The sequence below is a fragment of the Oncorhynchus clarkii genome, chromosome 2 (genome assembly GCF_045791955.1).
Source record: "Oncorhynchus clarkii lewisi isolate Uvic-CL-2024 chromosome 2, UVic_Ocla_1.0, whole genome shotgun sequence".
NCBI classification, from domain to species: domain Eukaryota; kingdom Metazoa; phylum Chordata; class Actinopteri; order Salmoniformes; family Salmonidae; genus Oncorhynchus; species Oncorhynchus clarkii.
The window spans coordinates 96,709,619-96,733,277 of record NC_092148.1 but is presented as its reverse complement, the minus strand read 5'-3'; the positions used below and the strand labels follow the sequence as shown (position 1 = coordinate 96,733,277).

General features: G+C 46.3%; 2 protein-coding genes across 3 annotated transcripts in view; one reads left to right on the top strand and one right to left on the bottom strand.

The window, feature by feature from the left end:
* The first annotated feature begins 6,269 nt into the window (after positions 1 to 6,269).
* Positions 6,270 to 23,659, top strand: part of c2h15orf39 (chromosome 2 C15orf39 homolog) — a 36,781-nt gene continuing 19,391 nt past the window's right edge. Inside the window, exons 1-3 of one of the 2 annotated variants that reach the window (XM_071119584.1) lie at positions 6,286 to 6,505; positions 7,674 to 7,782; positions 17,746 to 22,168. In XM_071119584.1, the coding sequence (XP_070975685.1) occupies positions 17,783 to 22,168 (4,386 nt within the window). In that variant the 5' untranslated portion in view covers positions 6,286 to 6,505; positions 7,674 to 7,782; positions 17,746 to 17,782. Of the gene's footprint in view, positions 6,506 to 7,673; positions 7,783 to 17,745; positions 22,169 to 23,659 lie in introns of both variants that reach the window. The other variant, XM_071119574.1, reaches the window with a different exon arrangement.
* Positions 12,162 to 13,145, bottom strand: LOC139378627 (uncharacterized). The gene is made up of 2 exons (XM_071120966.1): positions 12,561 to 13,145; positions 12,162 to 12,206 (listed from the first exon to the last, which is right to left on the bottom strand). Exons 1-2 carry the CDS (start codon positions 13,143 to 13,145, stop codon positions 12,162 to 12,164), a joined length of 630 nt encoding a protein of 209 aa, XP_070977067.1.

The following is a 23,659-nucleotide window of genomic DNA, read 5'->3' as shown; positions in this document are numbered from 1 at the left end:
GCTGAAAGTCTGTTGTCAATTTCTTTACTGTAAAATAGCATTGTATCTGATCAAACACAATTTTTCCCCAAAAGTTTACTAAGGGTTGGTAACAGACTGATTGGTTGGCTATTTGAGCCAGTGAAGGGGGCTTTACTCTTCTTAGGTAGTGGAATGACTTTAGCTTCCCTCCAGGCCTGAGCGCACACACTTTCTAGTTGGCTTAAATTGAAGATATAGCAAATAGGAGTGGCAATATCGTCCACTATTATTCTCAGTAATTTTCCATCCAAGTTGTCAGACCCAGGTGACTTGTCATTGTTGATAGACAATAAAAAATGTTTTAACTCCTGCACACTCACTTTACGGAATTCAAAATTACAATTCTTGTCTTTCATAATTTGGTCAGATATACTTGGATGTGTAGTGTCTGTGTTTGTTGCTAGCATGTTATGCCTCAGTTTGCTAATCTTGGCAATGAAATAATCATTAAAATATTTGGCAATATCAGTTGGTTTTGTGATGAATCAGCAATCTGTTTCAATGAATGATGGACCTGAGTTGTCCTTTTTTCCCCAAATTGTATTTAAGGTGCCCCAAAGCTATTTACTATCGTTCTTTATGTCATTTATCTTTGTTTCATAGTATAGTTTCTTCTTTTTATTCAGTTTAGTCACATGATTTCTCAATTTGCAGTGTGTCAAGTGCAGCGACTGTTTGCTCCTCAATACACACCACGAACTAACAAATATTCTTTACATCAACAACATTGGAATCACTACAAAACCTATTGTATGACCTCTTATACACTATATTAGGCCCAGCCTTTGGAACTTTGGTTTTCCTAGATATAGCTACTATATTGTGATCACTACATCCAAAGGATCTGGATACTGCTTTATAACAAATATCTGCAGCATCAGTAAAGGTGTGGCCAATACATGTTGATGATATCATTCCTGTGCTGTTTGTAACTACCCTGGTAGGTTGACTGATAACCTGAACCAGGTTGCAGGCACTAGTTACAGTTTGAAGCGTGATGCAGCTTGATGAAAGTTAGTCAATATTTCAATTACCCAGAAAATATACTTCTCTGTTCATACGATGTACAATATCAAGCATTTCACACATATTATCCAGATACTGACTGTTAGCACTTGGTTTATAGCAGCTTCCCACCAGAATGGGCTTTAGGTGAGGTACAGTGCCTTGCGAAAGTATTCGGCCCCCTTGAACTTTGCGACCTTTTGCCACATTTCAGGCTTCAAACATTTTGTGAAGAATCAACAACAAGTGGGACACAATCATGAAGTGGAACGACATTTATTGGATATTTCAAACTTTTTTAACAAATCAAAAACTGAAAAATTGGCTGTGCAAAATTATTCAGCCCCTTTACTTTCAGTGCAGCAAACTCTCCAGAAGTTCAGTGAGGATCTCTGAATGATCCAATGTTGACCTAAATGACTAATGAGGATAAATACAATCCACCTGTGTGTAATCAAGTCTCCGTATAAATGCACCTGCACTGTGATAGTCTCAGAGGTCCGTTAAAAGCGCAGAGAGCATCATGAAGAACAAGGAACACACCAGGCAGGTCCGAGATACTGTTGTGAAGAAGTTTAAAGCCGGATTTGGATACAAAAAGATTTCCCAAGCTTTAAACATCCCAAGGAGCACTGTGCAAGCGATAATATTGAAATGGAAGGAGTATCAGACCACTGCAAATCTACCAAGACCTGGCCGTCCCTCTAAACTTTCAGCTCATACAAGGAGAAGGCTGATCAGAGATGCAGCCAAGAGGCCCATGATCACTCTGGATGAACTGCAGAGATCTACAGCTGAGGTGGGAGACTCTGTCCATAGGACAACAATCAGTCGTATATTGCACAAATCCACTCCTGTACGATGACCTGTATTCCACCTCAGAACATTCCTTTTCCTGGTCTTGACGGACGGTGACAATGTATTCCACCTCAGAACATTCCCTTTCCTGGTTTTGACGGAGGGTGACCTGTATTCCACCTCAGAACATTCCTTTTCCTGGTTTTGACGGAGGGTGACCTGTATTCCACCTCAGAACATTCCCTTTCCTGGTCTTGACGGACGGTGACAATGTATTCCACCTCAGAACATTCCTTTTCCTGGTTTTGACGGACGGTGACAATGTATTCCACCTCAGAACATTCCTTTTCCTGGCCTTGACGGAGGGTGACCTGTATTCCACCTCAGAACATACCTTTTCCTGGTTTTGACGGAGGGTGACCTGTATTCCACCTCAGAACATTCCTTATCCTGGTCTTGACGGAGGGTGACCTGTATTCCACCTCAGAACATTCCTTTTCCTGGCCTTGACGGATGGTGACAATGTATTCCACCTCAGAACATTCCTTTTCCTGGTTTTGACGGAGGGTGACCTGTATTCCACCTCAGAACATTCCTTTTCCTGGCCTTGACGGAGGGTGACCTGTATTCCACATCAGAACATTCCTTTTCCTGGTTTTGACGGAGGGTGACCTGTATTCCACCTCAGAACATTCCCTTTCCTGGTCTTGACGGACGGTGACAATGTATTCCACCTCAGAACATTCCTTTTCCTGGCCTTGACGGAGGGTGACAATGTATTCCACCTCAGAACATTCCCTTTCCTGGTCTTGACGGACGGTGACAAAGTATTCCACCTCAGAACATTCCTTTTCCTGGTCTTGACGGAGGGTGACCTGTATTCCACCTCAGAACATTCCCTTTCCTGGTCTTGACGGACAGTGACCTGTATTCCACCTCAGAACATTCCCTTTCCTGGTCTTGACGGACGGTGACAATGTATTCCACCTCAGAACATTCCTTTTCCTGGTCTTGACGGAGGGTGACCTGTATTCCACCTCAGAACATTCCTTTTCCTGGTCTTGACGGAGGGTGACCTGTATTCCACCTCAGAACATTCCCTTTTCCTGGTCTTGACGGACGGTGACCTGTATTCCACCTCAGAACATTCATTTTCCTGGTCTTGACGGACGGTCCTTTGAACAGCAGGTTTCTCTGATTGTGTTCTCTGCTTTATTGAAATATGACTTTCTCCTCACATACCATGGGAGGGCTTTTCACATACCACGGGAGGGCTTTTCACATACCACGGGAGGGCTTTTCACATACCATGGGAGGGCTTTTCACATACCATGGGAGGGCTTTTCACATACTATGTGAGGGCTTTTCAAATACCATGGGAGGGCTTTTCAAATACCATGGGAGTGCTTTTTACATACTATGGGAGGGCTTTTCACATACTATGGGAGGGCTTTTCACATACTATGGGAGGGCTTTTCACATACCATGGGAGGGCTTTTCACATACTATGGGAGGGCTTTTCACATACCATGGGAGGGCTTTTCACATACCATGGGAGGGCTTTTCACATACAGCTCCTGGGTAACCGGTTGAATCACAGCTCCTGGGTAACCGGTTGAATCACAGCTCCTGGGTAACCGGTTGAATCACAGCTCCTGGGTAACCGGTTGAATCACAGCTCCTGGGTAACCGGTTGAATCACAGCTCCTGGGTAACCGGTTGAATCACAGCTCCTGGGTAACCGGTTGAATCACAGCTCCTGGGTAACCGGTTGAATCACAGCTCCTGGGTAACCGGTTGAATCACAGCTCCTGGGTAACCGGTTGACTCACAGCTCCTGGGTAACCGGTTGAATCACAGCTCCTGGGTAACCGGTTGAATCACAGCTCCTGGGTAACCGGTTGAATCACAGCTCCTGGGTAACCGGTTGAATCACAGCTCCTGGGTAACCGGTTGAATCACAGCTCCTGGGTAACCGGTTGAATCACAGCTCCTGGGTAACCGGTTGAATCACAGCTCCTGGGTAACCGGTTAAATCACAGCTCCTGGGTAACCGGTTAAATCACAGCTCCTGGGTAACCGGTTGAATCACAGCTCCTGGGTAACCGGTTGAATCACAGCTCCTGGGTAACCGGTTGAATCACAGCTCCTGGGTAACCGGTTAAATCACAGCTCCTGGGTAACCGGTTGACTCACAGCTCCTGGGTAACCGGTTGAATCACAGCTCCTGGGTAACCGGTTAAATCACAGCTCCTGGGTAACCGGTTGAATCACAGCTCCTGGGTAACCGGTTGAATCACAGCTCCTGGGTAACCGGTTAAATCGCAGCTCCTCGGTAACCGGTTAAATCGCAGCTCCTGGGTAACCGGTTAAATCGCAGCTCCTGGGTAACCGGTTGAATCACAGCTCCTGGGTAACCGGTTGAATCACAGCTCCTGGGTAACCGGTTGAATCACAGCTCCTGGGTAGTGTCTTGGCTTCTAATTACTTCATTGCACCTTTAGTTACCCTTTTAAGTCCCATACACCACCCCATATTCAGGGCTCTGGTCTAAAGTAGTGCACTATATAGGGAATATGGTTCTATAGGGCTCTGGTCTAAAGTAGTGCACTATATAGGGAATAGGGTTCTATAGGGCTCTGGTCTAAAGTAGTGCACTATATAGGGAATAGGGTTCTATAGGGCTCTGGTCTAAAGTAGTGTACTATATAGGGAATATGGTTCTATAGGGCTCTGGTCTAAAGCAGTGTACTATATAGGGCTCTGGTCTAAAGTAGTGTACTATATATAGGGAATAGGGTTCTATAGGGCCCTGGTCAGAAGTAGTGCACTATATAGGGAATAGGGTTCTATAGGGCTCTGGTCTAAAGTAGTGTACTCTATATAGGGAATAGGGTTCTATAGGGCTCTGGTCTAAAGTAGTGTACTCAATATAGGGAATAGGGTTCTATAGGGCTCTGGTCTAAAGTAGTGTACTCTATATCGGGAATAGGGTTATATAGGGCTCTGGTCTAAAGGAGTGTACTCTATATAGGGAATAGGGTTCTATAGGGTCCTGGTCTAAAGTAGTGCACTATATAGGGAATAGGGTTCTATAGGGCTCTGGTCTAAAGTAGTGCACTATATAGGGAATAGGGTTCTATAGGGCTCTGGTCTAAAGTAGTGCACTATATAGGGAATAGGGTTCTATAGGGCTCTGGTCTAAAGTAGTGTACTATATAGGGAATATGGTTCTATAGGGCTCTGGTCTAAAGCAGTGTACTATATAGGGCTCTGGTCTAAAGTAGTGTACTATATATAGGGAATATGGTTCTATAGGGCCCTGGTCAGAAGTAGTGCACTATATAGGGAATATGGTTCTATAGGGCTCTGGTCAAAAGTAGTGTACTATATAGGGAATAGGGTTCTATAGGGCTCTGGTCAAAAGTAGTGTACTCTATATAGGGTCCTATAGGGCTCTGGTCTAAAGTAGTGTACTATATAGGGAATAGGGTTCTATAGGGCTCTGGTCTAAAGTAGTGTACTATATAGGGAATAGGGTTCTATAGGGCTCTGGTCTAAAGTAGTGTACTCTATATAGGGAATAGGGTTCTATAGGGCTCTGGTCTAAATTAGTGTACTCTATATAGGGAATAGGGTTCTATAGGGCTCTGGTCTAAAGTAGTGTACTCTATATAGGGATTAGGGTTCTATAGGGCTCTGGTCTAAAGTAGTGTACTATATAGGGAATAGGGTTCCATAGGGCTCTGGTCTAAAGTTGTGTACTATATAGGGAATAGGGTTCTATAGGGCTCTGGTCTAAAGTAGTGCACTATATAGGGAATAGCGTTCTATAGGGCTCTGGTTAAAAGTAGTGTACTCTATATAGGGAATAGGGTTCTATAGGGCTCTGGTCAAAAGTAGTGTACTCTATATAGGGTTCTATAGGGCTCTGGTCTAAAGTAGTGTACTCTATATAGGGAATAGGGTTCTATAGGGCTCTGGTCTAAAGTAGTGTACTCTATATAGGGAATAGGGTTCTATAGGGCTCTGGTCTAAAGTAGTGTACTATATAGGGAATAGGGTTCCATAGGGCTCTGGTTTAAAGTAGTGCACTATATAGGGAATAGGGTTCTAAAGGGCTCTGGTCTAAAGTAGTGCACTATATAGGGAATAGGGTTCTATAGGGCTCTGGTTAAAAGTAGTGTACTATATACAATCACATTGAGGTGCTTAATTGTTACTCAGAAGTGATTTGATGTTGAGATAAAAACGGCTGCATTGGACCTTTAACGTTGAGCTCATTCTTGTTCTATTGTTTAACTCCGCCTATAGACCCTTTAACCCCGCCTATAGACCCTTTAACCCCGCCTATAGGCTAGATCACAGACCTTCCCTCCCTTGTCTTGTCTGTCGCTTATTGGTTGAATCCTTTCCCTCCGACCCCAGCGGACTTCGAGCAGCAGCACAATGATGAAAACATATCGGCATACTACAATGTATATACGGCATACAAGGCAATGCAGATCGCGTTCAGGATTCCAATCATTTAACCTGACATTTGAGTGAATGACATCATTTGGTCTGGTAAATCCTCGCCTTGCAATCGGAAGCAGCATGTTTCGATTAGTTTATCTGACTTCTGAGTGTTTCATGGATTCTTTGCGGGAATTTTGTTCAGTAGTCTACTCAGAATAAAGAGGTAAGTTGACGTTTTGTAACTGAAGTTTATTTATTAGTCTGACCGACTTTGCACCGCTAATGATTATTTGAAGATGATTGATCATGTCAATCACGATATTAGAATGTGGATTTATTTTCACAGGTCACGATTGCTTAAAGAATATTTTGTTGAACTTCAGTGACCCATTGGTGCACGCAGCCACGTGAAAAGAAACGCTGATACTTTGTATCGATGGATGCAATCATGAAACTGTCGCAACAACTGCCGCGTTCAAAATAACTGGGAACTCGGAAAACTCCGACTTCAGTTTTTTCAAGACAAATGAGAAATTGCAAAAAATGAACTCCCACTGGGAAAATTCGTTTTGTACGGTCATCCAACTCGGAATTCCAAGATGGGAACTCGGCATCTTTCTGTGGCTCTGACTTTCCGAACAGAAGATCACTAACGTTATGATTTTTCCAGCGGTCTTGGAAGCGCCAAACGTCCACTAGAGCACGTTTTGCATGGCCTGGTGCCCGGGTGGATGGAGATTTCACTTCATGACCAATGGAATGGTCTAAATAATTTAATTCGCCCATCCGGCGCACCGGGCCATGCAAAACCAATCCGCCCATTGTAGCGCGTTGAATCACCTAGCCACTGTGTTCACATGCTAGTTGGGCTGTACAATTGGTTGTAGTTATACACCCGCTGTGTTCAACCAGTTAGCAAGTCCGATACAAAAAATTAAGCAAATATTTGTTACTCAATTGCATTGATATAAATGTATTTCAAGTCCATCTCAGAAAGGCATACTAGTTTCAGATTCCCCGAGCCCTGACACAGTAGGCTTACCCCATTACCACAATGGTGTTAAAGTTTTCCTGAAAATGTATGGGGGCTCCGAGTCCAATAATGGGCTACAGGAGCCTAACGTTCTTCCTTCTAGTCTAAGGATCTTACATGTTCTAGTTAAAAGAGAATTGGCTCTGGAAACCAAAACAGCTAAATAATCCATCTAAACATGACTCGATTCTCAAATGTGGTGTGGTTTTAGAAACATAACTTCCTCTACTTTCATATCACATCAAAATAATGTCACGAATGCAAAATACATTTACTGCTCACAGTTTTAACAGTTGTAGCCGACAGTATTTTTTCAGTGACAACAGGTTTGTGGTGTCTGTCTCCCCTTTACACACAGGTGTTCAGAGACGCAGATGGCTAATTAGCACAGGTAGTCAGTTCTGTCTTCCGTAAACAAGCGCTGTAAAATGGAAATATGCCCGTGTTGGAACGTTAACCCTATAAAGGTCTGTATCAATGTAACTTTTTTAAAATTTAGTTTGTATTATTTCTTGCTGTTATGAAAGATAATGTCCGTATGCTTTCAAAACCACAAACTCTGTCTGTTAATGTTTAGGCGGAGCGTCGCGGCTCTTAACAAAACTCCCCTGTACAGAAGACTCCTTCATCAAAACACTCTGTAATGGAATGGAACTCAGAATCATGATCACGGGCTAGGGAGCTTCAGGATGGCTGCATCAGTTGGTTGAATCTTATAAACCTGTGCATGGTTTTACATAGTGACATTTGCATACTTTCCCTAAGAGGCTATTCATGCAAACAGCTATTAGACTATTCTGTGTCAAAGGTAGCCTACGTATTTGCAAATGCATCAACTTAATTTGCTTTAGAAAGTTGAGCTTCTTTGCAAACCTTTCTTTGTTGCAGCAGGAGGTATGACAATGACATGTCAGAGGCTAGACATGTAAATTCACTATCTAGACTCCATTGGCACGTCTAGCATATACAGTATGTATGTATGTGTGTGTATATACATATGTACAGTACCAGTCAAAAGTTTGGACACCTACTCATTCAAGGGTTTTTCTTTATTTTTACTATTATCTACATTGTAGAGTAGTGAAGACATCAAAACTATGAAATAATATACAGTTGAAGTCGGAAGTTTACATACACTTAGGTTGGAGTCATTAAAACTCGTTTTTCAACCACTCCACAAATGTATTGTTAACAAACTATAGTTTTGGCATGTCGGTTAGGACATCTACTTTGTGCATGACGCAAGTAATTTTTCCAACAATTGTTTACAAACAGATTATTTCACTTATAATTCACTGTATCACAATGTCAATGGGTCAGAAGTTTACATATACTAAGTTGACTGTGTCTTTTAAACAGCTTGAAAAATTCCAGATAATAATGTCATGGCTTTAGAAGCTTCTGATAGGCTAATTGACGTCAATTGGAGGTGTACCTTTGGATGTATTTCAAGGCCTACCTTCAAACTCAGTGCCTCTTTGCTTGACATCATGGGAAAATCAAAATAAATCTGCCAAGACCTCAGAATAGAAATTGTAGACCTCCACGAGTTTGATTCATCCTTGGGAGCAATTTCCAAACGAGGTACCACGTTCATCTGTACAAACATCTCTACAAAATTGTCTGTACAAACAATAGTATGCAAGTATAAACGCCATGGGACCACGCAGCCGTCATACCGCTCAGGAAGGAGACGCGTTCTGTCTCCTAGAGATGAACGCACTTAGGTGCGAAAATCCCAGAACAGCAAAGGACCTTGTGAAGATGCTGGAGGAAACAAGTACAAAACTATTTATATCCACAGTAAAACGAGTCCTATATCGACATAACCTGAAAGGCCGCTCAGCAAGGAAGAAGCCACTGCTCCAAATCCGCCATAAAAAAAGCCCGACTACGGTTTGCAACTGCACATGCACAAAAATAGTACTTTTTGGAGAAATGTCCTCTGGTCTGATGAAACAAAAATAGAACTGTTTGGCCAGAATGAATGACCATCGTTATGTTTGGTGGAAAAAGGGGTATGCTTGCAAGCCAAAGAACACCATCCCAACCGTGAAGCACGGGGGTGGCAGCATCATGTTGTGGAGGTGCTTTGCTGCAGGAGGGACTGGTGTACTTCACAAAATAGATGGCATCATGAGGACGGAAAATTATGTGGATATATTGAAGCAACATCTCAAGACATCAGTCTTGGTCCCAAATGGGTCTTCCAAATGGACAATGACCCCAAGCATACTTCCAAAGTTGTGGCAAAATGGCTTAAGGACAACAAAGTCAAGGTATTGGAGTGGCCATCACAAAGCACTGACCTCAATCCTATAGAAAATTTGTGGGCAGAACTGAAAAGCATGTGCGAGCAAGGAGGCCTACAAACCTGACTCCGTTACATCAGCTCTGTCACGAGGAATGGGCCAAAATTCACCCAACTTATTGTGGGAAGCTTGTGGAAGGCTACCCAAAACATTTGACCCAAGTTAAACAATTTAAAGCCAATGCTACCAAATACTAATTGAGTGTATATAAACTTCTGACCCACTGGGAATGTGATGAAAGAAATACAATTTTAAATAAATAATTCCCTCTACTATTATTCTGACATTTCAATTCTTTAAAAAAGTGGTGATCCTAACCAACCTAAAACAAGGATTGTTTACTAGGATTAAATGTCAGGAGTTGTGAAAAACTGAGTTTAAATGTATTTGGCTAAGGTGTATGTAAACTTCCAACTTCAACTGTGTATATTAGTCATGAATCAATTGGACATTTTTAATAAGAAAGGAAGATGTTCCTACCAAATACATTTTGTTTGTTTCCTCAGATGTATAAACTGAAGGTAGAAGCCTAAGCGTTATCGTTTATTAGTTTGCTCCAATTGGGGGAAGGGTTGTTGGGAGGGTTGTTGGGGAATTTTTTACCCAAAAAAGATATGGGGGATTGGAAATGATGCAGACAGTTACATTGTTGCTTCCATCAATCTTTCCTCAATATTAAGCTGATCCACCCCTTAAAAATATATATAAAACAATTAACAGCAGAGGGTATCCACATCCAGTGGACAGCAGTGGAGAAGGTGGAAAGTTATAAGTTCCTAGGTGTACACATCACAGACAAACTGAAATGGTCCACTCACAAAGACTGTGTGGTGAAGAATGCGCAACGGGCGCCTCTTCAACCTCAGAGGGCTGAAGAAATTTGGCTTGTCACCCAAAACCCTCACAAACATTTACAGGTGCACAATCGGGCTGTATCACAGCCTGGTACGGCAACTGCACCGCCCTCAACCACAAGGCTCTCCAGAGTGTGGTGCGGTCTGCACAACGCATCACTGGGGGCAAACTACCTGCCCTCCATGACACCTACACCACCCGATGTCACAGGAAGGCCAAAAAGATCATCAAGGACATCGACCACCCGAGCCACTGCCTGTTCACACTGCTACCATCCAGAAGGATATATATGTAATCATGTATTAATTTGTAGTAATTTGTTAAACAAATCAAAATTTATTTCAGATTCTTCAAAGTAGCCACCCTGTACCGTGATGACAGCTTTGCACACTCTTGGCATTCTCTCAACCATCTTCACCTGGAATGCTTTTCCAACAGCATTGAAGAAATTCCCACATGCTGAGCACTTGTTGGCTGCTTTTCGTTCACTCTGCGGTCCAAGAACTCATCCCAAACCATCTCAATTGGTTTGACGCCGGGTGATTGTGGAGGCCAGGTCATCTGACGCAGCACTCCATCACTCTCCTTCTTGGTCAAGTTGCCCTTACACAGCCTGGAGGTGTGTTGATCATTGTCCTGTTGAAAAACAAATGATATTCCCAGTAAGCGCAAACCAGATGGGATGGCGTATTGCTGCAGAATGCTGTGGTAGCCATGCTGGTTGCGTGCCTTGAATTCTAAATAAATCACAATGTCACCAGCAAAGCACCCCCACACCATCACACAACCTCCTCCATGCTTCACGGTTGGAATCATCCATTCACCTACCCTGTGTCTCACAAAGACACAGTGGTTGGAACCAAAAATGTCACATTTGTCCATTACTCGTGTTTCTTGGCCCAAGCAAGTCTCTTCTTCTTATTGGTGTCCTTTAGTAGTGGTTTCTTTGCAGCAATTTGACCATGAACGCCTGATTCACCCAGTCTCTTCTGAACAGCTGATGTTGAGATATGTCTGTTACTTGAACTCTGTGAAGCATTTATTTGGGCTGCAATTTCTGAAGCTGGTAACTCTAATGAACTTATCCTCTGCAGCAGAGGTAACTCTGGGTCTTCCTTTCCATGAGAGCAAATAAATAAAAACAGTATGGGAATGAGGTAGGTAAATTGGGTGGGCTATTTACCGATGGACTATGTACATCTGCAGCGATCGGTTAGCTGCTCAGATAGCAGATGTTTAAAGTTGGTGAGGGAGATAAGTCTCCAACTTCAATGATTTTTGCAAATCGTTCCAGTCACAGGCAGCAGAGAACTGTAAAGAAAGGCGGCCAAATGAGGTGTTGGCTTTAGAAGAATATAAAATATATTTTGATTTCTTTAACTTTTTGTTGTTGTTGCTTACTACACGATTCCTTATGTTTTGTTTCGTAGTTTGGACGTCTTCACTATTAATCTAAATAAAGAAAAACCCTGGAATGAGTAGATGTGTCCAAACTTTTGACTGGTAGTGTGTGTGTTTTGTATGTATCCACACACTGAGTATAACAAACATCAGGAACACCTTCCTAATATTGAGTTGCACCCCCTTTTGCCCTCAGAACAGCCTCAATTGCCGGGGCATGGATTCTACAAGGTGTCAAACATTCCACAGGTATGCTGGCCCATGTTGACTCTGATGCGTCACAGTTGTGTTAAGTTGGCTGAATGTCCTTTAGGTGGTGGACCCTTCTTGATACACACGGGAACACTTTTGAGTGTGAAAAACCCAGCAGCGTTGTAGTTCTTGCATCTACTACCATACCCCGGTCAAAGGCATTTAAATCTTTTGTATTGCCCATTTACCCTCTGAATGGCACACATACACAATCTATGTCTCAAGGCTGAAGAATCCTTCTTTAACCCGTCTCTTCCCCTTCATCTACACTGATTTTGAAGTGGATTTAACAGGTGACATCAATAATGTCATGGAAAGAGCAGGTGTTACTCATGTTTTGTTCACTCAGTGTATGGATAACATCTAGTAAAATTAAATGATCCTTGGCCTGCTGGCCATCCAGTCCGTGGTCCTCTCTTCCCAACTCCAGGGGTGTGTGGGTTGGGGCCGACTCCAGGGGTGTGTGGGTTGGGGCCGACTCCAGGGGTGTGTGGGTTGGGGCCGACTCCAGGGGTGTGTGGGTTGGGGCCGACTCCAGGGGTGTGTGGGTTGGGGCCGACTCCAGGGGTGTGTGGGTTGGGGCCGACTCCAGGGGTGTGTGGGGTGGGGTCGACTCCAGGGGTGTGTGGGGTGGGGTCGACTCCAGGGGTGTGTGGGGTGGGGTCGACTCCAGGGGTGTGTGGGGTGGGGTCGACTCCAGGGGTGTGTGGGTTGGGGCCGACTCCAGGGGTGTGTGGGTTGGGGCCGACTCCAGGGGTGTGTGGGTTGGGTTGGGGCCGACTCCAGGGGTGTGTGGGTTGGGTTGGGGCCGACTCCAGGGGTGTGTGGGTTGGGTTGGGGCCGACTCCAGGGGTGTGTGGGTTGGGTTGGGGCCGACTCCAGGGGTGTGTGGGTTGGGTTGGGGCCGACTCCAGGGGTGTGTGGGTTGGGGCCGACTCCAGGGGTGTGTGGGTTGGGTTGGGTTGGGGCCGACTCCAGGGGTGGGTGGGTTGGGTTGGGGCCGACTCCATGGGGTGGATTGGGGCCGACTCTAGGGGTGAAAAACCTGTGTGACTCAGAGTTGGTGTTTGTGTCACCAGGCTTTTTGTTTCAGGGGAAAATATGTCCTCTGGTCACTCAATATATAATTAGTCATAATGATGGGTAGCCACATTGTTTATATAGCTCTGGTCATGTCTAGTTTATCTAGACTCTATTCATTCCATGGCAGCTAGATATAATAGCTAAAGGGCTAACCAAGAAAACATCCAAAAAGGACTAATTTGAGGCAAACAGGAGACACTTTACTTCTGACGCTTTATTCCATTGTCTAAATATTCTATTATTGTGACTAATGACACTACGGTGCATTCGGAAAGTATTCAGACCCCTTCCATTTTTCCACCTTTTGTTACATTACTGCCTTTTTCTAAAATTGATTAAATTAGTTGTTTTCTACACACAATACCCCATATTAGCAAAGTGAAAACAGGTGTTTGCAAATAAAATCCAATAAAAAATAAACATACCTTATTTCCGTAAGTATTCAGACCCTTTTCTATGAGACTCGAAATTGAGCTCAGGTGCATCCTGTTTCCATTGATCATCAATTGATTGGACATGATTTTGGAAAGGCACACGTCTGTCTATATAAAGGTCTCACATTTGACGGAATTGTCCTTAGAGCTCTGAGACAGGATTGTGTCAAGGCACAGATCTGGGGAAGGGAACCAACAAGTGTCTGCCGCATTGAAGGTCCTCAAGAACACAGTGGCCGCCCTCATTCTTAAATGGAAGAAGTTTGGATCCACCAACACTTTTCCTAGAGCTGGCCGCCCAGCCAAACTGAACAATTGGGGGAGCAGGGCCTTGGTCAGGGAAGTGACCAAGAACCCGATGGTCACACTGACAGAGCTCCAGAGTTCCTCTGTGGAGATGGGAGAACCTTCCAGCAGGACAAACATCTCTGCAGCACTCCACCAATCAGGTCTTTTATGGTAGAGTGGCCAGACGGAAGCCACTCCTCAGTAAAAGCCATTTGACAGCCCGCTTGGAGTTTGCCAAAAGCATCTAAAAGACCCTCAGACTATCCCTACGGTGAAGCATAGTGGTGGCAGCATCACACTGTGGGGATGTTTTTCAGCGGCAGAGACTGGCAGACCAGTCAGGATCGAGGCAAAGATGAACGGAGCAAAGTACAGAGAGATCCTTGATGAAAACCTGCTCCAGAGCGCTCAGGACCTCAGACTGGGGCAAAGGTTCACCTTCCAGCAGGACAACAACCCTAAGCACACAGCCAAGACAACACAGGAGTGGCTTCAGGACAAGTCTCTGAATGTCCTTGAGTGGCCCAGCCAGAGCTCGGACTTGAACCCGATCAAACATCGCTGGAGAGACCTGAAAATAGCTGTGCATCGACGCTCCTCATCCAACCTGACTTGAGAGGATCTGCAGAGAAGAATGGGAGAAACTCCCCAAATACAGGTGTGCCTGTGAGCTTGTAGCGTCATACACAAGAAGACTCGAGGCTGTAATCGCTGCCAAAGGTGCTTCAATAAAGTACTGAGTAAACTGTCTGAATACTTATGTAAATGTTATTTTTCAGATTTTTATCATGCACTATTGTGTGTACATTGAGGGACAAATAACAATTGAATCAATTTTAGAATAAGGCTGTAACAATCTGGAAAAAGTCAAAGGCTCTGGATACTTTCCAAATGCACTGCGTGTGCATATATATAAAAGTATGTGAACACCCCTTCATATTATTGGATTCGGCTATTTCAGCCACACCCGTTGCTGGCAGGTGTATAAAATCGAGCGCACCGCCATGCAATCTCCATAGACAAACATTGGCAGTAGAATGACCTTTCCAACAAGTCAGTTCATCAAATTTCTGCCTTGCTAGAGCTGCCCCAGTCAACTGTAAGTACTATTATTGTGAACTGGAAACATCTAGGGGCAACAACGGCCCAGCCATGAAGTGGTAGGTCACACAAGCTCACAGAATGGGACCGCTGAAGCGCGTAACGTGTAAAAATCATCTGTCCTTGGTTGCAACACCCAGGAGAAAGCTACCTGCCCGAATGCATAGTGCCAACTGTAAAGTTTGGTGGAGGAGGAATAATAGATTGGGGCTGTTTTTCATGGTTCGGGCCCCTTAGTTCCAGTGAAGGGAAATCCTAACACTACAGCATACCATGACATTCTAGATGATTCTGTGCTTCTAACATTGTTGCAACAGTTTGGGGAAGACCCTTTCCTAGTTCATGACAATGCCCCGTGCACCAAGCAAGGTCCATACAGAAATAGTTTGTCGATAGTTGTGGAAGAACTTGACTGGCCTGCACAGAGCCCTGACCTCAACCCCATCAAACACCTTTGGGATGAATTGGAACGCAGACTGCGAGCCAGACCTAATCTAATTATCTAACATCAAGTGGAATGCCTTCCCAGAAGTGTGGAGGCTGTTTTATAGCGGCAAAGGGGAAACAACTCAATATTAATGCCGATGATTTTGGAATGAGATGTTTGACGAGCAAGTGTCCACATACTGTTGGTCGTGTAGTGTATGTAACCTCACAATGTACTGTGGTTCATAGACTTACTGCTTTCCTTGGTATCGGTCAATCAATGTGCCCGTTTTCCTCCTGTGTTGTTTCACTGATAATGTAATGTTGTGTTGAAGAGAATGTTGTGTTGTGTGACAGCAGAATGTTGTATTGAAGAGAATGTTGTGTTGTGTGACAGCAGAATGTTGTATTGAAGAGAATGTTGTGTTGTGTTGTGTGACAGCAGAATGTTGTATTGAAGAGAATGTAATGTTGTGTGACAGCAGAATGTTGTATTGAAGAGAATGTAATGTTGTGTGACAGCAGAATGTTGTATTGAAGAGAATGTAATGTTGTGTGACAGCAGAATGTTGTATTGAAGAGAATGTAATGTTGTGTTGTGTGACAGCAGAAAGTTGTGTGACAGCAGACACAGTGAACTCTAAGGTCCACCCCTGAACTCACTGCAGGAAGGATAATTATTAATTGGTCACGCTGGTCAGACTGACCCCGTACCAGAACCTGCTTTTCTACGTGTCAATAAGTAATATGTCATGAATCATAAGCCAACATCTCTCTTCAGTTGGTGTGTGTGGTGTGTGTGTGTGTGTGTGTGTGTGTGTGTGTGTGTGTGTACATCTCTGCTCTATCCTCCTGACGTGTGGCTAGCTAACCACCAGTCCCTCCTGCCTGAGGTGTTGGAGAGATGAGACTGTAGAGCGCCTCGGCGTGGGCTGTAGAGCGCATGGGATGTAGAGCGCCTCGGCGTGGGCTGTAGAGCGCGTGGGCTGTAGAGCGCGTGGGCTGTAGAGCGCCTCGGCGTGGGCTGTAGAGCGCGTGGTATGTAGAGCGCCTCGGCGTGGGCTGTAGAGCGCCTCGGCGTGGGCTGTAGAGCGCCTCGGCGTGGGCTGTAGAGCGCCTCGGCGTGGGCTGTAGAGCGCCTCGGCGTGGGCTGTAGAGCGCCTCGGCTTGGGCTGTAGAGCGCCTCCGCGTGGGCTGTAGAATACCCCTGTGCGCTAGATGAGGCGACCTGTCTACGTCTGTGGCTAGGTTGTGGCCCACATGAGTTAAATGTAGGTGACTGTTTACTTCACCATGATGTTATGTCCATGTCCTCTGCAAAGAGGTTGATAAATCATCTCAGTATTACTGACAAAGCATCGGTGGTGTTTCCTTGAGAAGGTTTGAAATACATTCTTCAGTTTACTCCCCCCCAATATGTTCTGAAGTTACAGTTCTGTGGCGAAGGGGGATTTAATCACGTTTGTGTAAAGCAGAGATGACAGAGGGCAGAACACATGTGGAGTCTCCATTCCAACCTCACCACAGTAAATGGCATGAGTCATACGTGTTGCCTATTGCCTTATATAGCAAAACACAAGACACGAATGGGCTGGAGACTTACAGCACTGTTTGGAGATGTAGAAGGTGGTACTTTAAACAGAGGCTGCTTTAAACTACTGTACTTTACTTCTTGTCCAGCTATTTTGGAACAAATGCTATTTTATCGTGATCTGTTTTTTTTCTTCCTCACAAGCTCCCAAGGCCTTGTGATGTTGTACTTGTCTTCTCTCTGAACAGGAAGAGGTGGATGCTTGTATTTTCAACAGATGTACTTATTCTTGTTTTGGTATTTGACTGTGAGTTGAGATGTTTTGTTGTTTGTCGTAAGTGAACAGCGGTAGCCTGGTTCCTAGTCTGTTTGTGATAATATTCCACTCCTGTTTGACATATGACACGGAGTGGAATGTTAGCACAAAACAGGTCTGGATTTCAGGCTAGATCAGAAGAACTAAAACGTTGAACTTTTGACCTGAGTGACCTCATGTCCGAGACCTCTTTTTAACAGAAACACTATATTATTGTGTTTTTTGCTTGTATTTGAAAGACATGAACATTGATATTCATCATATTTGTAACCATAGAGTTGATCAAATGGGGACAGAGGAGCTAGTAACTCACTAGAACTTCAACTTTTGAAATCATTTGAACCGAACGACCTCATATCTGTTAAGCACTTTGAACAGCATTTGTAGTGAGAAATGTGATGTATAAACATCTATTCTCTCCTGTGTCTCAGATCCTGGTCTATTATCGGACCACCACAGAGTCGACACATGATGAGCAACAGCAGTAAACGAGTCCAGCCAAGCTTCACTGTCGCCCCGGTGGTCCAGAGCAAGATGCCCCGGCTGGAAGGGTCCATCATTGGTAGCGTGGCGTCTACAGAGGCAGGAGGGCTCTCTAAACCAGCCAGCCTGGCTCACTACCCCTCTGCCCCCCACCACACACCCCAGACCCAGGCTCTGCAGAACAGGGCCTACTTCACCTATGACCTCGGGGGTCACGACCTCTCTGACCCTGACCTCCGACCTTCCTGGAGCCCCTCTGAGGGGTTGCTGCTGAACAGGAGGAATGTGGGGGTTTCCCCTCAGAGCGCGGAGGAGGGGTCGTTACGAAACCACATAGTTTACAGCAGGGCAGAGACTTTTTCTACTGAGAGTAGTAGTGTTAGTGGTAGTAACTCTGTCTCTGCTACTGCTCAGGACACTCCAGCTAAGCAGGGTTTTACCTACTACACCAGGAGCCCAGGTGGGCTGAGGAGTCCCACCAGCGGGCCTGGGACCATCGCTATGCCCATTGCTGTGAGGAAACAGCCCCCTGTTGGAGGAGTTAGCCTCTCCCCTCAGTCTGAGAACTCTGTCTGTCTGAGTCTGGCTGTTCCCAAACCGCTCTACGGACACCCCTCCCCCTGCTGTTCTGAGCTGGGCTGTACTGTAGGACAGAGGCACAGTCTGGAGCAGAGGGGGGGAGTACACAGGATCCATCCCCATCTTAATGTGTATGAGGGGTGGATGTATAGTCCTAGCTCCCACCACCACCCCAGGGCTCTGCAGCCGGAGCACGGTGTTGAGACAGAGAGACTATCAGACAGACTGCCTCTAAAAGATGGCAAGGACCACCAACACCACCCCAATGGAATCCCTAACAGAGCAGCATCGGCACAAAGGTTTCCTGTCTTCATGGAACCAACCTACAGCATTGGTTACCCATGTTCCCCGGCCCGTGCCGTACTAAGCCCCTCCTCATTTACATGTGACCCCCTCTCTTCACAGTTAGGCGCCTCCCCCTATGGTGCTGATCAATGCCAACGTTTACAAATCCCCTCTAAACGTCCAACCTATCACAGCTTGGTCTCTTCCTCTCACCCCTCCTGCTCTTCCTCTCACCCCTCCTGCTCTTCCTCTCACCCCTCCTGCTCTTCCTCTCACCCCTCCTGCTCTTCCTCTCACCCCTCCTCCCATCCCTCTCACCCCTCCTCCCATCCCTCTCACCCCTCCTCCCATCCCTCCCATCCCTCTCATCCCTCCTGCCATCCCTCCCATCCCTCTCCTCCCTCTCACCCCTTCCACCCTACAACATACAAACCCATGACCCCTTTGCACCATGGCGTTCCGGTAACATCACAGGTTTATCAGGGCCGCTCTTCTCCCAATGTGGCCAAATACAGCCAGCTCCCAGTCACACAGCCCATTTTTTACTACCATCCTCAGGCAAATGTGGAGGGAGAGAGTGAGAGTTGTGGAGCAGGGTTTAAAGATGCAGGAGGAGGAATGCACAGAGACAGAGACTGGGAGGAGACCTTTATGGTCTCTAAAGGTTCTAAAAGACCCCTACCTCCCAGTCCCACCCAGACAGGACCCCACCTAGCTTCTCATCTTCCCAGCACAGCAACCCCCACCCACTACCATGTCACCCAGTCTATGTACAGTACTGATGTCCCCATGTCTAGCCACATGGCTCCTAGTAGCCACCCATACCTCAGGAGTTTTGACCAGCCCTCCTATCATCAATTGTACAGGATGCCCCTGAATGCAGCAGGTCAGATGAGAGCCCCTGCTATAGCCCCAGAGAGACCCTGTGCCTCTCCATCTCCCCCCAGCAGCCTACAGCGGACTGAGAGACCCCTGGACTACTCCCTGCCTCAGTACAGATCTCCAGTCACCTCTCCTCAGGTCTCCTCCCCCAGGAGACACCACCTATCTCGGGGACACTCTGACTCCACACTCCCTGGAGCCCCACTGACTGTCTCCACCACACTGTCACGGGCTGACTATGGCCATCACAACCACCCAGCCAACCACCACCACCACAGCAACAACCATGCTACTACAGCCATGTGTACAACTGCTGTAAACTATGGCAACCACAACCACCACAAAACTACAGCCAACCAGAACAACCACCAACACACAACTACACGTAACCATCACAACGCCACGTGTCGGGGAATGACTGGTTCTACTGTAGTGAGGCTTCGAGACAGTCCTGTCCCTCAGTCTAATGTGTATGGAGACATGATCACTACTGGTACAGAAACGCTGAAGAGATGGGTCTCGGACTCAGACCGACCCATCAACATAGACTCTCCCTCACCAAAACACACACAGGACAATGGGGATGACGTCATTGATGTGGAACTATATCAGAAACGACAGAAGATGAAGACGAACGGAGAGGGAGATATAGCAGAGGGAGGGAGAGCAGAGGGAGATATAGCAGAGGGAGGGAGAGCAGAGGTGAACGGAAAGGGAGGAGGACTCGATAGCTGTCTGTCTCCCTCTCCTCCCATGCCAGTCATCAACAATGTTTTCAGCCTGGCTCCATACAAGGCTTACCTAGAGGCTGCTGGCATGCTGTCTCTACCTGTTAGAGGATCTCAGAGAACTGACCGCCATCCTTCTGGACACTGTGTGCTCAAACCTGAGACCCAATCAGACCCTCACAGACGTCATCAACACAGACAGGAAACAGGCCCTACATCTGACCCACACAGGCCTGAGAGAGACCCTGAACGAGAGGAAGGGAAGCCTGTATCAATCAATCACAGTATTGGTAACCATGTAGTCCGACCAGCCTCAGAACAGCAGAGGCCTGTAGTCCAGCAGAGGATTCTGGGTACTGTAGTCAGATCAGACACTACACAGAAGAAGCCCGTAGTGCCTGTTTTTAGTGAACCACCGCAGGAACCAGAGAGGGAGGTGGAAGTGAAGACCGACGATTTGCAGATTAAAGTGGTTAAGGAAGAGGAGGAGGAACCACAGCAAGAACCAGAGAGGGAGGTGGAAGTGAAGACTGATGACGACATGCAGACTAAAGTGGTTATTAAGGAAGAGGAAGAGATGGAGGTGGCAGCAGCAACAACAGAGCCGGGTGTGTTTGTACATGATCTCACCGTGGGTGTTATTAAGAAATGTGAATCTGATCATCTGGACAGTAAATTGTCAATAGTGTCAGATAAATATATTTCTATTATGTCGGCTACAGATAGATGTGTGATGGAGGGATCTTTTACTTACAACGAGCACCACCATCAGTCCCAAACTCAGCACCACCAGCCCCGGTCCAACCACCATCCATCCCAGCCCCTGTCCAACCACCATCCATCCCAGCCCCTGTCCAACCACCATCCATCCCAGCCCCTGTCCAACCACCATCCATCCCAGCCCCTGTCCAACCACCATCCATCCCAGTCCAACCACCATCCATCCCAGCCCCTGTCCAACCACCATCCATCCCAGTCCAACCACCATCCATCCTATCCCCTGTCCAACCACCATCCATCCCAGCCCCAGTCCAACCACCATCCATCCCAGCCCCTGTCCAACCACCATCCATCCCAGTCCAACCACCATCCATCCCAGCCCCTGTCCAACCACTATCCACCCAATCCGCCGCAGCCCAACCTACGTCCCAAATCAACAACTCCACCCCAACCCCTCTCAATAAGGCATAGGATAGTTGGCGCGTTTACTCATAACGTGCACCACCCTCCCCTGGCCCATCAGAAGCCCTATGACCAGACTGCTACACCACACCCCAAATCATCCAGCCCTCCCCAATCCACCAACCCAGCCACCACCAAACTGAACCTTCAAAACATCCCTCCTCAATGTCTCAAACTATCCACTTATAAGATCGTCCTGCCAGATAACATGCTCCGGGCTGTTGCTCCCCCTCCCTGCTCTACAGAGGTCCCACAGTCACCCACTGACCCTACAGCTGTAGCCAAATCCAGCCGCAGCCCTCATGCCCTTTCAGACAGCAACAACAGCTCCCGACCAGCCAGACAGCACTTCCTAGAGCTGCACCTCTTACTTTGTAACCTGGTTTCCAGCTGTGTGTCCCACACCCCACCCACAGAGCTCCAAACCTGGCTGTCCCAGCTGGACATCTCCCTTACCTCCACCGCCATTTCCCCACCCAAGGCCCAGAAGGTGACCTCTCTGCTGGGTTCTGAGGCCAGGGAGGTGTGGCTGAGGGGACCAGAGACCCAGGCTGCCCTCCAGAATGTGCTCCAGAGACTGGGGCAGTATGTAGCCCAGAAGCAGTGTCCCTTCCCCCATGTGATGAGGGCAGGCGCGGTGTTTGTTCCCATGCTGGTGGTCAAGGAGCTGCTCTTCCCTCAGGTCCAGGGGGTCTACATTGACCAGGTTCTCCAGGTACAGTTGTGACGTACTGGATCTCGATCTAATCTTAAATCAATACATTTTAGCACCACATATAATACATAACGTCACTCATTTCATTACACGTGACAGGTCACTCATTTCATTATACACGTGACAGGTCACTCATTTCATTACACGTGACAGGTCACTCATTTCATTACACGTGACAGGTCACTCATTTCATTACACGTGACAGGTCACTCATTTCATTACACGTGACAGGTCACTCATTTCATTACACGTGACAGGTCACTCATTCCATTGCAGTGCATTCGGAAAGTATTCAGACCCCTAGACTTTTTCCACGTTACGTTACATTTTTTTCTGCATCAATCTACACACAATACCCCATAATGACATCACAATACCCCCATAATGACATCACAATACCCACCCCATAATGACAAAGCAAAAACAGGTTTAGATATTTTTGCAAATTTATAAAAAAATATAAAACTGAAATATACCATTTACATAGTACTGAGTAAAGGGTCTGAATGCTTTTGTTGAAGCACCTTTGACAGCGATTACAGCCTCATGTTTTCTTGGGTATGACGCTACAAGCTTGGGACACCTGTATTTGAGGAGTTTCTCCCATTCTTCTCTGCAGATCCTCTCAAGCTCTGTCAGGTTGGATGGGGAGCGTCACTACACAGCTATTTTCAGGTCTCTCCAGCGATGTTTGATCATGTTCAAGTCCGGGCTCTGGCTGGGCCACTCAAGGACATTTAGAGACTTGTCCCGAAACCACTCCTGTGTTGTCTTGGCTGTGTGCTTAGGGTCGTTGTCCTATTAGTCTGGGGGGGCGAAGATTCACCTTCCCGAGCTCCTGAGAGCTCTGGAGCAGGTTTTCATAAGGATCTCTCTGTACTTTGCTCTGTTCCTCTTTCCCTCGATCCTGACTAGTCTCCCAGTCCCTACTGCTGAAAAACATTCCCACAACATGATGCCACCATGCTTCACCGTAGGGATGGTGCCTGGTTTCCTCCAGATGTGACGCTTGGCATTCAGGCCAAAGAGTTCAATCTTGATTTCATCAGACCAGAGAATCTTGTTTTGCATCATCTGAAAGTCCTTTAGGTGCTTTTTAGCAAACTGATCCGCTTTTTACTGAGGAGTGGATTCAGTCTGGCCACTCTACCATAAGGTCTGATTGGTGGAGTGCTGCAGAGATTGTTGTCCTGCTGGAAGGTTATCCCATCTCCACAGAGGAACTCCGGAGCTCTGTCAGAGTGACCATCGGGTTCTTGGTCATCTCCATGACCAAGGCTCTATTCCCCCAATTGTTCAGTTTGGCTGGGCGGCCAGCTCTAGGAAGAGTCTTGGTGGTTCCAAACTTCTTCCATTTAAGAAAGAGGGAGGCCACTGTGTTCTTGGGGACCTTCAATGCTGCAGACATTTTTTGGTACCCTTCCCCCAATCTGTGCCTCGACACAATCCTGTCTCTGAACTCTACGGACAGTTCCTTCAACCTCATGGCTT